This window comes from Zosterops lateralis (genome assembly GCF_965231275.1).
Source record: "Zosterops lateralis genome assembly, chromosome: 3".
Lineage (NCBI taxonomy): Eukaryota > Metazoa > Chordata > Aves > Passeriformes > Zosteropidae > Zosterops > Zosterops lateralis.
The window spans coordinates 94,127,310-94,143,919 of NC_139764.1; the positions used below are offsets into that span (position 1 = coordinate 94,127,310).

General features: G+C 39.7%; 1 protein-coding gene across 4 annotated transcripts in view; it reads right to left on the reverse strand.

Annotated features, from left to right (window-relative positions):
- SH3YL1 (SH3 and SYLF domain containing 1) overlaps nt 1-16,549 on the reverse strand; it is a 48,093-nt gene extending 31,544 nt beyond the window's left edge. For 2 of the 4 annotated variants that reach the window (XM_083858213.1, XM_083858216.1), the window contains exons 1-4: nt 16,454-16,549; nt 2,938-3,048; nt 1,759-1,872; nt 1,146-1,210 (exon numbers count right to left, since the gene is read on the reverse strand). In XM_083858213.1, coding sequence (XP_083714339.1) covers nt 1,146-1,210; nt 1,759-1,872; nt 2,938-3,048; nt 16,454 — 291 coding nt within the window. In that variant the 5' untranslated portion in view covers nt 16,455-16,549. Of the gene's footprint in view, nt 1-1,145; nt 1,211-1,758; nt 1,873-2,937; nt 3,049-16,248; nt 16,301-16,407 lie in introns of those variants that run through there. The other 2 variants (XM_083858215.1, XM_083858214.1) reach the window with 2 other exon arrangements.
- Nucleotides 16,550-16,610: the final 61 nt, after the last annotated feature.

Consider the following 16,610-nt stretch of genomic DNA (forward strand, 5'->3'; position numbering starts at 1 on the left):
AGGAAAGAAGAAACCAAAAAAACTTCACAACAAAACAAACTCTGGGGCTCAAACTGAACTATAATATATTCAGATCCTGTAGTCATGAAAACCAATGAAAATCCCTCATAAAAATTAATGATTTTGTATTCACATCATCGTTTAAAAAGTGCATGAAATAATGCCTGAGATCACACAGTGAACAATGAGGAGAGAATACAATATTGATCTGTTGCTCAGTATGTGAGTGCTGGCTCTCTGGCTGCCAGGACAGGGATAGCTGGCTAGCTGTAGATGTATTGGGGGCTGGCATGGATCATCCAATCAGCTAGACATGGATTCTTCTGAAGAGCAGAATGCCTGTTCCAAGAGATCTTGTTGGCAGCATATTGTTACTCTGATTTTCTTTGGGAATCAGCAGAACAGAAGCTAAACAAAGAGAAGGATGAGTCTGGAGGGTGGAGTGGGGAAGCAGAGGAAAGATGAAAACATACAAGTGTGAAGGAGCTGTGAGTAAGAAGAAATGGGAAGCAGAGGCAGAGAGCTGTCAGGGCTCAGCTCACCAGGGTTTCTCTGAATACGTTGGGAGTCCTTTACTTAAGCATTTCTGCTGGCTGGAACTGGCTCCTTTTCTATAGTATTCCTTCAGAAGAGGCATCACCAGTTTTGGTGCTTTCAAACTGAAGAGTCATGTCAGTAAGCACAAGTGTGAGTGGGAAATGTGTGAAGTACAGTAACATTAAATGGAGTCCATTTTACTCCAGCTTCAGTTCTTTACACTGTTTCTTGCCAGATGGAGTCTCTTTGACCTTTAGTAAAGCATTTGACACAGTATTAAGTATAGGATGCTTTTTCAATTAACTTCAATTGTCCTATATGGGAACACTGACAGGAAGCTCTCCGTATGTGAAAAATTCAGTCTGCTAGAAGTGAGAAATCAAGAAAATTAGTGTCATGTCACTTCTTTTTATCTAAATGTCTTCTAACAATTTGACTGATGGGATCAAAACCCTTCTTTTGTTTGTCTTGCATAAATGGATTTCAAAATAATGTTTTTGTACATAAAAGTAGATTCTACTGTCTCACTAACATTTAGATCTTTGTCAATGTATTTTAATTTCTTGCAAAAAAAGTTACCAACAAGTATTTCAAATGCAAAACCATACCTCAATTCCAATTTCAAATCCACCACCAAGACCAGCAATTCCTATTGCAGAGGGAGCAGACCAGGCTGTTGCATAAAACAAGATAAATTTACAGAATTTTACCATCTATTCCAAGAAATACTCATTTTATTATTATAGTTAAAAAATGCTTACAAATTATCTCTTTAAAACTATGTTCAAAACCAGTACAATAGAATCACAACTATAATGCTTCATCCTACAGGAAAGGATTTAAGAAATACAAACCCTCATGACCTAAACAATTCCTTGTTACAAATTATTTGTCATATACCTCTTCATATTCAGAAATCAATTTTTCTAACAATTTTGATACGATGTATATAGTATTACATGTATATGTGAACTGACATATCTCTATATACAGTATATAGTATATATGTATATTTCATTGTTTTCCACAAAGATAGTGAAAGCATTTATATTTGGTCAAACAAAGATTTGAAAACAGCATTCACACCAAACATTGTCACCTGTCACCTACTTCTGACTCATTACATATCTCCTGTTTTATGCTGTGAAGAGAATCATGAAAAAATATATTTTTATCTCTTTTAATTATCTTATGAAGTACAAAAGGAAAGTATCCACTTACTTCCATTGGGAAGTCGAGCTAATACAATTCCACTTCCACCTCGAGCAGTCACCAAAAATCCAGCTTTGATAACAGACAAAACTGCAAGGCCTTTGGCTTTAGCTATTACGTGAGCTGAAACACCAAAATCATTTATTCAAGACCTTGTAAGAGAAATTCTAAGAGAAGAGGAAAACAAAACTCAACATTTAATAAATATGAACACAAGAGTTAAATAATCAAAGCAAAAGCTTAAAGAAAACTGCAAAAAAAGTTGAACTGATAACGACACCTCCACCACAGAGAATCACAAACCTAACTGCAGGTCACATTAGCCTGTGACAATCTATACGCTGTCGCAATTGCTTCACCTGTCCTGATTAGCTTGCATAGAACTAGTCAGTTTCATGCCACACACTTTGTGTGTGAGTACCCTTGGCAAGATAAACAGAAAACAGGCAGTGAATAGCTGACAACCACGTCTCCATAATTTTTTGGAAGAGTCCAAATTAAAGTCACAGCAATATAGAGAAGCCTAACAAGCTTGTATCATTACACAGTGTTTGTGGCACATACTGACGTGTCATCATCCTGCAAATCTTACTGCAGACCTTCCAGAACATAATAGTTAAGGATTCAAAACCACAACCAGCAACACCAGCTGGTGGAAGACACTAGGAGAAACACAGAGTAACAACTGAAAAAAAAAAAAAAAAAAAAAAAAAAAAAAAAAAAAAAAGAAAAAGAGGACAGCAGCAAATAAAACCAGTATCAAAAGGAAAATCATCCTGATCTCTCTGCTTCAGCTTATTTTCATCTAGCTAATTCTAATCAATACAGGTATTCAAGAGCTAGAGCTACCATTCCAAGTTTTCTCTTAAGAATATACATTTACAGGGTTGACCATGAGATTCTGGATCCATCCTAGGGGAAGCCTTCCAGTGCAGGTACCTTGTAGCAGTAAACATTCAAAAGATCTCTCCCAGTAAGTAACATCTGCCAAGAATACAGCAAACTGAAACTCTTTACTTCATATTTTCGAAGTTTCTGAAATATTTTCAAAGAAGTTATGGCACCCAAAATTTTTATTCATGTCTAAGTTGTGGTCAATGAAAACAGAGGAAATTGGTAAAGACAGTGTGACTGCAACACAAGGAGTGCTGAAGGTTTTAGCTGAAACAAAGTGTTTTCTTTACTCACGTGGTATGATTTTATCTGGTCCATTTCTGGAAGTTATTTCTGTAAATTCTCGTAGTATTTTAGCTGCCTTTTTAGCTTCTGACTTCAGGTTGGAAGGTATAGGGTTGTTCACTGTAAAACATGAAATAAATAAATTACGGTCAGTTTAGGATATCTCATATGAAAAAGCCAGTATCATTTGTATGGGAAAAGTACTTTTTTAGAAATAAAGAGTAAATCAAATAAACATAGAACAAGCAAATATAAGGAGTTATCTTCTGCATCAGATCCACTTTTTGTTTCTGACAGTTGTAACTAAAGACACCACTTAATAAAACATACAAGTCGGATTCTTTCATGCAATCTCTTTCTCTTGCACATGTTCAGAATCCACACTGGTAACAGCAAGGGTGTTTGAGACACATCCTTGGTTGTTCCTGTCACTATTTATTTATAGGTTTATTTCATATGAATTTGTCTAATGCCTTTTCAAATCTGCAGATACTCTGCCATTGGAATTCCTGCAGCAGCAGTTCAACTCCTACTTAAAGAAATATGTGCTCTATTTTAAATTATTCTGCTAGTTACAGTGAATGCCTGCTAGCTCAAGTCTCCTAAGTTCTGGTGCATACCTAACGCATTCAACTTATCTACTACCTTCATGCTTTTACAAATAGTCAAAGCCCGCAGCCTCTTCCACTCTTTCAGGAGTCTCAGCCTTCTTAGTTTCTCCTCAGGGTAGTTGCTCCATCACTGACCACTCTAATTGCTCTTCTCTATACCAGCGTCAACTCTGCTGTCCTTCAAAGAGCAGAGCAACTGGCAACTGCTGACTCATGAACACTAAAAGTTTCACACCTCTTCAGGATGCTTCTCTTACAGAGCTGTGGCATGTTCAGAAAGTGAACAAAATTCTGTTTCAGACCAAGGAATTTCCATTAAAAATCTACTTCTTGTTGAAGATCTTTTCAATATTTTCTTTCTAATGTGATCTAACAAAAACCCCTCACGTATTTCAGCTGAGGGAAAAGCACAGATCAAAGATAAGTTGTGTTTACTTTATAAAGCTGCAGAGTATAGTAGCACAGTACAGTACGGTACACAAAATCTTGAAATCTACCCTCCAAACAAACAAGATCATTAAGTCTTCAGAAGTATTTATTCCATTTTGATCCTGTTGTCATTAGTAAATGACTAGACAGAATCAAGTATTATAAATTATTAGTATTCTGCAACATTATAAATACAATTTTATGTATGAATAGTAATATTTCACCTGTAGATTTGCAAAAAGAAGCCTTAGTGCAGTTAAAGAGACAGTCTTGATTGTTACATCTACTCAAAATCCCTCAGGGCTACTTAAATTATTCTTGTTTACCTGTCTGGACATAACAACACTCACTATTTCCAAGTTTATCAGAACCAAACCATCCAGCTAACACATAAATATATTGCCAGACCGAAGATGCATCTAGCCTCATATCACCTCCCTGAAAAAAAACTAGTGACAGCATTTCCATAAAATTCTACTGTTCCTAAATTCACAAACATATAAAAAAGACTGTGCATAGAGAAACAACATTCAGTCAAAGGTGGACTATTTTTTTAATTGGCATTCCATGAACATTCATTCATCTCTTCACTCTGGGCAACATTCCCACCCAAAACCAAGAAGGTGAGGACTAAATACATTTTGAGGTTACATTGATGAAGCTTAGAGAGCAATTCAGCTCAGATCAAGTGAAGCATATAGCAGCAAGTCAGCCAGGTTTCTGTCCAGGCTCCATTGACTAGAATACGATATACCTCCATTTTTCAAAGAGAAGAATATTCCTCTAGTATGTTCTCCAGGCAAAAAGGAAGATTCCAAGAACAAGAGAGATTTTGACAGCTGAAAGTCTGGATCAGCACCCCCTGAGACAGCTTGCAACAACATTTGGCTTTGGTGGAGGTGCAGCAGGTAGAACCTAGGAGAATTTTGAAGTGACATAAGTCATCAGAAGGCTGTGTGGATGTATAAGCCTCTCTGGGAACAAAAGGAAATGTATAGAATACAACAGACTCTAAACCATGTTGCAGTTATCAGAGTAGAAATGTTAATTCTACCTCCTAATAATCCCTTCTCTTTTCAGAATATTAAGATGACAGTCAAGACCCTGACTGTGAAAGGATGGGAGAAGGTGAAGCTGTAAGAGGTCAGGATATTCAGAAAAGCTCTTGGCATGTGAATTTTCTCTGACTGTTATGGTACTAAAATTGCAGCAGTTTTGAGCATGAATTTCTTCTGCGGTTGGAAGACTTCCCTAGGCTGGAACCAGGTTACATGACGAGAGGTCAGTGTAGCTCAAATAAAACGTGAACAATTGCTTTTGGTAGATTAGCAAACTGGGGTGGAGCAAATATCTCCATTACTCCTGTTGTTTGTACTTCATACTGCATTTTAAAGGTCAGAGAGTAAAAATGACCAGCATGTAGTAAGAGAAAAATAAGATTTCTGCTTTTGTATGGAGATAAATTGAGGCAGTCCCAAAAAGCATATTGCAACCCCATTCTTCTCAAGAAGGCACAAAGAATAAATCTAGCATATTATAATTTGTAACTAATAATTATCATTGTAATACACAGTGCATGTTCATCTGCAAATCAGGTGAACAATTTTATATGTAGGTTTTCACTTAAGATACTTTGCAAGTCTAGAGGTCTCAAGTTTGGGAAGGGTCACCTACCCAGTCTACCCAAAATACACATTTCATGATACTTAATTTTTCTCATGGTTCAATAAGATTAAACTGTGGTAATATGGACAGTTATGTGCCTGACTATGCAGGACTTCTAGCAAAGTGATCAAGACAACGAAAATAAGACCTCTACACTGATTGGGAAAAAAACCCACAACATTGAGGAAATGAAAACACTGGGGAGGTAAAAAAACATTACTGAGCAAAAGCATTATCCAGTTTCTAGATTAGAAAAAATAAAAAATAAACTTCTGCGCTCTTCTCAAACTCTTCCTTGTTTACCCATGCATTCCTTCCTCCCCTTTGCTTCTCTTTGGCTAATCTCAGAATCTGGAGAAACATCTCAAATTATTCTTCCTACTACTAAAAAAAAAAAAAAGAAAAGAAAAAAAAAAGGCAGCTCGTATTTCATACAGATTAGAAGATAAATCTCTTAGCAAAATCCATTGAGAAAATGAGGTGTTCTCAGACTTGAAAGTCTGCAAACAGGAAGAACAGAGTGGGGAAAAAATACAAAATCACACTACAGTTTTTGTAAGCATTTTCAGATTTCAGATTCAAAATTACTTCAGAAAGATTTGATGGTTATCAGAAAATGCTGTGTGCATGCCACTGTGCATGTAGGAGCTCCTATTTAATTAAAGACAACTCAAAGCTGAACTTCAGGAGTCAGGAAAAGTAGTACTGTTACTACCTCACTGTTCCTTCACCTCTCAATACATACCTGGTTGTTCTGAGCAACCTGCTCTAGCCAAAGGTGTCCCTGCCTATTGCAGGAGGAGGTGGATTATGTCCTTTTTCCTTCCAGCCCAAACCATTCTATGACTTTTCTGCACTATAATTCCAAAAACCGTATTCTAAAGTACAAACTTTGCACAGAAAAATAGCATTAGCTAAGCAAATGAAAAATTAGATACTTTCACTCCAACCTTTGTAAAAAAGTGGGGGGGGGGGGGGGGGGGGGGGGTTTGTTGGTGTCACATAGTGTGGGGTACCTTTACCACGAGGGAATGGAGAAACTGGAGCAACATTCATCTAGCTGTACACTACAACAGCAAGCACAGGAAAGCTTAACTTCCCATCCTCAAACCAACATCAGAAACTTCACTTTTGCACTGTATCACTTGTTTCCTGCATCATTATTTCTTCTGCATTCCATAGGTAGTTACAGGAATTTACTCCTCCAGTATCCCTCACTTTTTCCCTTCCTGCCACAGACTGAAGTAATGCAGGATTACTTTTCTGGACTAAGATACAGCAGATGGATTTGACAACAGCATTCTGCCAGTTACTCTGCATGTTGCTAGACTTGTGCACTTTCAGAAGCTAAGAAATGGGTGATATTTCTAAAGCACAAGAGAAGTACAGAGAGGGGAAAAGGGAAGAAAAAAATAAAGAGATTGAACATGCTACCAACTGAAGAGCTCAAAGCTACACCTTGTAGAGAAGGGCTGCAAGTAAGATTTTAATTTAGACAGTAGCAGTTATGAAAATTAAAGTGACATTAATTGGCCAGCAAACATGGCACATAGAGGTTTTACCAACATGCAGGATGAATAACCCACCTGATTAAACACTTTCATTCTGCAAAACAACACAGTTACTCAAAGTGGTAACCATACGATTCTTTCCCCAGTGGCTCACTTTGTGCTCCTTTACTGACTTCCATAATGTTGTGTAGATACCAAGGAACTGGCAGGATGCCTACAGGAGCCTTGAGGAACTGATGACTTGTTTAAACAAAAAGCCCAAACAAATCCACACCCAGACCTCAATTATGTATAATGTGATGGCTGATAAGGCCTGGCTGAACTCCCATTTTGGTGAATGCAAGAACCACAGCAGAAGAAATACAGTATTTTTATCACTGAGGAAAGAGGGAAGCTTGGCTCTTCATCCTGGGCTATGCCACACTTAGGATTTTGTTGACAGAGTTCAGGATTATATAAGGACAGAGTCAACAATCAACACTAAAAATGCAAATTTTAACGGTTTGATATGTAGTGTATATATGGTACGGTTGAGATCTGACTCTTACCATTTAATTTTTGATCAACCAATTTCATAAAACTTTGTCCAAAGGCAAAGCAAATTATTGGGGTTTTAGCAAAAAAACCCAACAAACCCTAGTAAATCAAAAATAGCATAAATATGTCAGACAATTCAAAATGATTCACTTTTAAAAAAAGAACACGGAAGTTCGCACTATGAAATGGTGACATCTGTCCCAAAATACACTAGAAATAAAATAAATAATATAGTGAAGGCAGAGGAGTAAATTCTTGCTTCTATTTATTTTAATCACTTTATAAACAGACCAAATTGTAACTGGGATTTCTGTGACCTCAAAAATTATTTCAGCTTCTGTTCATCTTTCAAATTATCCTCTTCTCCCTCAAGCCTGCCTTAGGATTTGGATTGTAAAATTAGTTCCTTAGAAACTCATTTAAGTCTATTGAAAAAATCATACAGACATATCTGCTTTTTAACAAAAATACTGTATGAAATATTTAGACATAAGCAAAATTTCCGTGTTCAGTTTACCCCATCAATAACATACGTAATAACCCTGTAGCACCGTCCTCACTATTAGCTTTTAAGTATGCATATCTAATTGTCAGTTCTGTATTCAAGCACTGCTCAGGAAAGAGGTAACCAGGAGCAATAAGACAATAATAGCTATCAGGAGGATACACTGACTGATGGATTTGGAATGCCGTGACCAGTGAATGCTCAGCTGGGAGTAAGCTTCATTTGCACTCCTGCTTGTTGTTGAAAGGAGAAGATATTGAGCATATGTGAGTCAGCAACACAATCCCCATGGGGGAATATCACACCAAAATTGATTAATTGCTTAATTTGTAAGCTGATGAGGCAAGTGCGTCAGCCTCTAATTTACATTCTGACTAACAGTAATAATATGCTGGCTGAACATTTGGTGAAATTATCTGAGCAAGGTGCATTAAAGAATAAATAAAGCCTTTTTACTTAAAAGCTATAACTAATTCTGATACAATCAAAATTATGCTGCATATGAACAGATGAGATAAAACCTAGTAGCATTACAAGAACCCAAACATCAAAAATACAGTTTCAAAAAATGGATGACAAAGGGGAGACAAAGACTTGCATGCAGATTTCACACATATGTTGCCCAGGTATGTTTGCGCTTTGAAGTATTTGGTGAAAAGTGGTTTTGTGGGTTTTATTGGCTAAAAAAAGAAGAAAAAACAATGACAAATACCTCTATGAGCCCCATACAGTAATTCAGTCTTTGCTTTCACTCCACTAAAAAGTTCAGAAGCAGCACAAGAATACATTAAAGCATAGATGATTTGCAAATACCCACGGTTACATCAGGAACATCAATGCTAAAAGGCTTATATGAACAGAGAACATTCAAAATTATGAACATGCATAAACATGAAAACTCACAGAGTCAAGAAAAGCTAAAGAAGAACATTCAAATGGGAAGGAGAAACCTGAAAAACAAGACTGTGCAGCACTGGAAAAGGGCCTAAACAAGAAATTTTAATTTGGCACTACAGTGAAAGACATTAATGCAATTTTGGTTTCACAAATGTGTAACAACACGAGTATGTGGTAGCCAGCTCCAGCCTTGGGATTCACCTGGTACTTGGAATTCCTCAAACAGCACGCCAGATGTGCCATGTAAGCATTTTGCCCAGCCCAAGAAGAAGTGAAGCAATACAGAGATGTGGATGATGAGCAACAGCCTATGCTAAACACGACTCTGTGAGTCTCTCTCCATTTACAATTTCCAACACTTGAAGCCAATGATTGAAAGCAAAGAATCCAGAATTAATGAAATGTCAAAAGAAGATCTGTGGAGTTCAAGGAAATAGTGGAGTAAGTTGAAAAGGAACCTACAGGAAAAGGATGTTAAAAAAATAAAGGCAATAACAACCCTCTTTAGCTGAAATCCAGCAGATTACTATTGTCAGAGCCTGAGCTCCTTAGTCCTGATTTCGAACCAACAGCAGCAAACAAATCTTGTTCTCTCCAGATTCCAAGGACCACAAACAAGGAGAGGCCCAAAATGGACACTTTGAACATCCTGCTTATGGTATAGGCAAGGAGTTTATGAAAGCAGTAGCAGGGAATGAGAAAGCATTACTGACACACTGGTTAACCACTGGGCAAGGCTGTACAATTCTGACATAGGCACCTTGAGAACAGCAAGAGAGACAGGAGTCAACAGATAATACAGTGTAAGGCAATAGAAGCAGAGCTGAAAAGTAGAGAACATGGTCTCTGTACAGTGAAGTTTTGCACTACGCTCATGTATTTCTGCCATGATCTTTATCACTTGGATTCCTGAAGTTTTACCAGCTTCCATGCTTCACTGCTCATCAACATCACTGTGAGAAATCAGTGATTTGTCAGTGATGGTACAAGTTATGGCAGGGTACAAGTACTACAGCCAGCACTACACGGCCTTGCAGAATGTCAGCTGAGCTGCACTGGCAGACTCATGTGTGCTTTCACAACCCTAATGGTTTTTGTACTGTGAGTTAATGTAACTACACTTTCCTCCTTCCCCACCCTGGATTACAAGTTGTTTATTGGATGGCATTGCATTAAACTGGTGTGGATAGTGGTGAGAGAGGCAGAACAGACCAGAAAGGTCGGCAGAACCTGCAGCTGACCGTATACAGAAATACAGGAGTTGGAAATATTTTAACGTTTACCTTACCTAAGACAGCTGGAAATATATTCTGTCCAAACAATCTGGTGAGAAGTTAAAAAGTGCTTAAAAGTAAGGCTGAAAATGAAAAAAAAAAAAAAAAAAAATAAAAATCCCACTCTTATCCATGTTAAAACCAGCCCGTTTTTCCTTGTTTTACCTGCAATAACCTGCTAAAGGTAGCTGTTGATGACAGCCTTTTCCTGCCCAGGAAAACCTCATGAGCATACTGAAGTTACAACTAAATTCAGCCTTCAAGAAATCAAATACGCAAAAGGAATGACACCTAACAGAAGATAGCAACTTCTCTAAAAGGAAAATAGCCCAACAATTCTATATTTCAAAGAGGAGAATACCACAGACATTGCTATCAATACAGAAAGCTGAGATATTGACAATATTTTGAAGAATTTTTTAGTGGAGAACATTATAATAAGAAATTTTAATAGAATTTGTGAAGCTTATATTTCCACAATTACACATATTTATACATTTAAATCACAGCAATTTGTGTGGAGGGAGCAATAACAAATTTAGATTAGTACTTCTGAAAACATTACGCAAACTTGCATTACATCTATATGGTTATTTCAAGACAGCTAAGGAGTCAGACAATGAGAAGTAACATAGGCATTTGGACTTTGGTATGCAAATACACAGTATGAAATCAGCCCATAATACAAAGAATCACAAGTATTTACTGAAAAAAGAACCATTTCAAACGCAGAGGGCCTTTCATTGATAGAAATGGAGCAACGGAGATAAATGAGCAGACTTCTTCCTTTGTTCTCATCTCTAGAAGTCTGCAGGTTTGAGTTTCGGGGGTTTTGTGTCTGTGTATTTTTAGGGTTTTTTTAAAATATATTACTATGAGTTATGGAAATTAAAAGACTTCTAAAGGTAACTCAAAGGAACCAGAATTACCAGAGGCGTGTAAATGTGGTAACTCTAAACCTGGAGAGGCAAGCTGCCTCACCCCAACCTGCACGTGCACTATGTCTACCATTAGCTGATACTCTATGATGAGTGAGTAACTCTTCAGAGCCTTTATTAGAGAATCATTGAATAGTTTCTGTTGGAAGGGACTTAAAAGATCACCCAGTTCCAGTCCCCTGGTGTCCAGGGACACCTTCTGCTTGACCAAGTCCCACCCAATGTGGCCATGAACACTTCCACAGACGAGGCATCCACAGCTCCTCTGGGCAACATGTTCCAGTGCCTCACCACCCTCACAGTAAAGAATGTATTCCTAACATCTAATTTAAATCTCCACTCTTTTAGTTTAAAAATGCTACCCCTTGTTCTACCACTACCTGTCTCCATAAAAAGGTCACCTTTAGGTATCACCTCTCTCCCTGTAGTTGTCTCTTCTCCATGCTGAACAAATCCAGCTTTCTCAGCCTGTCTCCATAGGAGAGGTGCTTCTCTGATCATCTCTGTTGACCTCCTCTGAATTTGCTCAACAGGTCCACATCTGTCTTGTGCTAGGAACTCCAGAGCTGGATGCAGCACTCCAGGTGGGGTCTCATGAGGACAGAGCAGAGGAGCAGAATCCCATCCCTTGCCCTGCTGCCCACGCTGCTTTGGATGCAGCCCAGGATGCACCTGGGTTTTCTGGGCTGCAGGAGCACATTGCCAACTCATGTCCAGCTTTTGTCTGCCAGAACCTCCAAGTCCTTCTTAGCAGTGCTGCTCTCAATGAGTTCCTCTCCCAGTCCGTACCTGCATTTGGGATTGCCTTGACCCAGGTGCAGCACCTTGTACTCAGACTTGTTGAATTTCATGAGGTTCTCATGGTACCACTTCTCAAGCCTGTCCAGGTCCCTCTCAATGACATCCCATCCTTCTGTAGTATCAATGGAATGCTCAGCTCCATATCATCAGCAAACTTGCTGAGGATAAGCACTGAATGTAGGTTTAAGGCTTTCTGCTATGACTTTTTTAAAGGAGTAAGTAAACTTCATGGTCAAGTTTTTAGGCTGTTGTCTGCGAAGCAAAGGTATTTTGTGAACTCAGGCTTACAGAGATAGAAATTGAAATATTAGCTGATGACCTTCTGGAAAGCAAAGCAAAATTTATTTGAAATGCCATAATTATATAAAATAACACATCCAAAATAAGCTTAGGCTCTGCACAGGCTGATATAAATCAAATGGCATGAAATGTGATAAAAGTAATAATCCAGCTTGTTAGCTAGATCAGTGTGACTATTGTCATGTATCGTGTCCAAAAGCATAAAATATTTTGGTCAGCTCTAGTGTTTACAAGCTGCCTTTTCAATCTTGCAACGAATTATGTATGACCAGACCATGGGAGCTCAATATTTTTCACATTAAATATTCATTTTGTTAATGCTAAAATAATCCTACAATGTGTAAAAACCCATGCGCTGTTTCATCGTGGCATAATTTTTCCACAGATTCTCCACAGATAGGAAAGAACTTAACTAATTCAAACACAAAGTTGATCACTTTGTAACTTTATGTGGTATCAGACCTCAGTCCCACACTGAATAAACTATTTCTTTGAGAAAAGTAAAGGAAAAAAAGCCCTGTAACACAGAGTCTCCCGCATTATCAAAAGCATTTGACGAGTTGGGTTCCCAGCACCTTTTGTACTGAAGTCAGCTTAGAGAAAATTCTAATCAGAGATGCAGAATTTCCTCTCCTTTTCTGATGAAAGCTAGAACACATGAAGGTAAAATGATAGTGACAAAGCTGAACAACATACTTTAAAGAAAAATGTGTTCCCCTTGTAGATGTGAGATGTTTCAACTAGGTGACGCTCCTTATTTCTAAGGAACTGTGGTGTGTGAAGTTGATACCTGCCTGAGGCACAGAGGATTTGTTCCAAAAAGCACATTAGACAACTGTTCAGCTGCACAGGATGCAGAGTAGTGGAATACCTTAGCATTTGCAAGAATAGTAAAATCCCAAGTCCACAGTTCTACAACCAAGTTGTAGCCTTTGCAAAGAAGAAAGGATAAACACAAGTGGCATGAGGAAGAAATCACTCCATTTGTGCAGAAAGAATCACAAAACATCATTTTCAAGAATATAAAGACAGTGATGCGCTCTAAAACATGCATGAAAGGCAGAGTTGTGCTGGGGGTTGTCTGAGACTCACACATGAACTCTAGCAAGAATTTTTACAAGAATTGCAAGCTTTGGCTTGAAACATGCCACTGCACCTATCCACCCTACACCCATGCCCCAGGATGCTGTCCACTTGAACTCCTTCTAGCAAGTCTTTCATATACACTTATTATAATATGTGTGTAAACAATTGGCACCAAAGGGGTCCCACCCACTAACTAAGATAAGTAGCATGACTGAAGCTAAGTCAGAGCTACGAGTACAGTTCTATCTGTCTCGTGTCATCTTTATACAGGAGTTGGTATGACATGTGAAATTTGGACAGTGAGGTAAGGGGGAAATCCCAAAGGGAATCCTAATTTTGACTTAACTGTATTTTAATCATGGAGAATAAACTTCAAGGCAACCCAAGCAGATTAACATTATTACCTCTTGCATAACAATATTACCTCTTGCATTACCAGCTTTAACTAAAACAAGGCTGTTTTTATACAAAAATCCTAAGCAAACATCTTGTTTATCTTCTCACAAACGCCAGAAGCACAGAGAGAATAAAAATATAAGACAAAACCTGGATGTGCACTATGCAACAGCCCTCTATGCTACCATGAAAAAATACTAACTACCTAAACAAAATACTCTGCTTATTTCCCAATGAAAATACTTAACACTTTTGTCAAGAAAACTGTCACCATCATTCTGATTCTCTTATTTCCACACTACATAGATGTCCCAATTCACTATGTGCATGAATGAAATCTAAGAAGTCACCAATTCCCACAACTAATTAATTCCTACAATGAATCACACAAGAAACATTTCTTCGAGCTAAAAGGAATAAACATTTAAAAAGTGAAGGTGCTCGATATTTATTAATCAAGAATTAGAAGAGCCCTAGTTCCGCCTAAGTTCTTAAATTACCTTGTTCACAAGAGCGTTTCTTCTCCACCAAGTCATACAGGTTATCCTTCATAACAGCCCTGCATTACAGGCCCTTTAACAATGCAATAACTGTTTCAAAAGCCTCCAAAATATGGAGAGCTTATTGCATTAGAAACAGTAATTCTTAATGGTGAGAAACCATGACACAATGCAAAGGACAACAGTGAATTTTGTCACAGTCCATTTCAAAGGTATGAAGTTGCCATTAGCTGAAGAAGGCAAAAATTGTGTCTCTCTTCCACTGCTGAGGGCTGAAAATGACAGAATCATTTAGGTTGGAAAACACCTTTGAGATCATCAAGTCCAACCTTTGACCAAACACCACTTTGTCAACTAGACCACAGCCCTAAGTGTCATGTTGTCCCTTGAACACCTTCAGGGATGGTGACTCCACAACCTCCTTGGACAGTCTGTTCCAATGCTTGACAATCCCTTCAATTAAGAATGTAGGATAACAATTAAGGATCCGCCTCAGTTCCCTCCCAAAGACAGGGAAACATGAAAGACTGTCTCAAAATTACAGCTAGGCATGTGTCTACATGTGATATACACAGGTACAAGCACTGGGTTTTACTGGAGCTCCAGGACAGCCTTTCGAAGCACTTGTTTCTATATAGAACTTCACCTTCCCCAGGCCACGAACACAGGAACAGGGATGTGGGGGGAATTTACTTCCAATGTCCACAATGCAAGGGACTTCACGGGACAGAAAGCAGGGCTAAAGGCACTCTGCACTGCCCAGTAATATAATATGGCAGAGCCACACGTGAGAATGCCACACCTGACTCATCCCACCCTCCTTTGCAAAAGCCATGTCTGACAAGGGAGCAGAGCCCTGGCCCCTGCCTGGCCCCAGCACCTCACACTCCCAACACCTGTGAGTTGGCCTGAGAATGCTGCAGGCACTGGGGACACAAACCACACTGCTGATTACCAATCGCTTCTGCTGCAAACTCAAATGACTAGATAATTTTTAAAAATGTGGTTGTACAACTATATTAACAAAAGAAGCAGCATATGCAGAATAGCATTTTGAGCTGCACAAAAGCAAATGTGCAGTTTGTTCCATTCCACAGCAAATATTATGTGAGATCTTCGGCTTTCATTTGCAAGTCACAGATCTGGCACAAAATTAAGAATCTAGCATTTTTTATTTAACCTCCAAAGTGTTGCATTTTGACCAGAAGACCAGCCAAGCAAGTCTTTAAAAAGCAGCAGAGGAATCCAGTCGTGGCCACACCCTGCCCTGGTGGGGCTGTGTCTGCTGGTGTTACAAAACCCAGCCAGGCACACAGATACAGTGTACAAGATAGCCCAGCAGAAAAAAAAAAATAAATAGAAACAAATACATTTAAAAAAAAATATATATATATATATAAAAAAACATGTGCATACATATATCTCTTACAATACATAGAAGGTATATATAACCTATCTATATTATTAGGTTTTATACCTCTATACATAGGTATAAAATACAACTAAATAAAACAAGCCAAAACCAGACACTCGAGCTGCCCTGGAAAGCGAAGCGCCGGTGTGCTCAATTGCACCAGCAGCCTGGCGAAGCCAAAGCCGCATTCGACGCTTCTTAAATTTTCACGTGGAGGACGCAGCACACGCCGCGACCCCGGGCGCGAAGGGGCGGCGGAGTGTCCGCACAGCCCAGCCCTGCCCTGCCTTGCCCTGCCCGCCGTGTACGAGCGCCTTCGCTCCGCCCGCGGGGCTGGGGGGAGTCCGGGCCCGCCACAGCTGCCCCGCTGAGTCCCCGGGATCCTCTCTCCTGCCCCCGCGGGATCCTCTCTCCTGCTCCGCAGGATACTCACTCCTGTCCCCGCAGGATACTCACTCCTGTCCCCACGGGATCCTCTCCTGTCCCCCCGGGATCCTCACTCCTGTCCCCGCAGGATCCTCACTCCTGTCCCCGCAGGATCCTCACTCCTGTCCCCGCAGGATACTCACTCCTGTCCCCACGGGATCCTCACTCCTGTCCCCGCAGGATACTCACTCCTGTCCCCCCGGGATCCTCACTCCTGTCCCCGCAGGATACTCACTCCTGTCCCCCCGGGATCCTCTCTCCTGCCCGGCCCGGGGCGCCCCCGCTCCCCCTCGCTCTCTCGCCTCCTGCCGCCGCAGCCTCACTGGGCGGCGCCGGGGCGGCCCCGCCGAGCCGCGCACCTGCCGCAGGTGAGGCGGGCGGGGCCGGGGCGA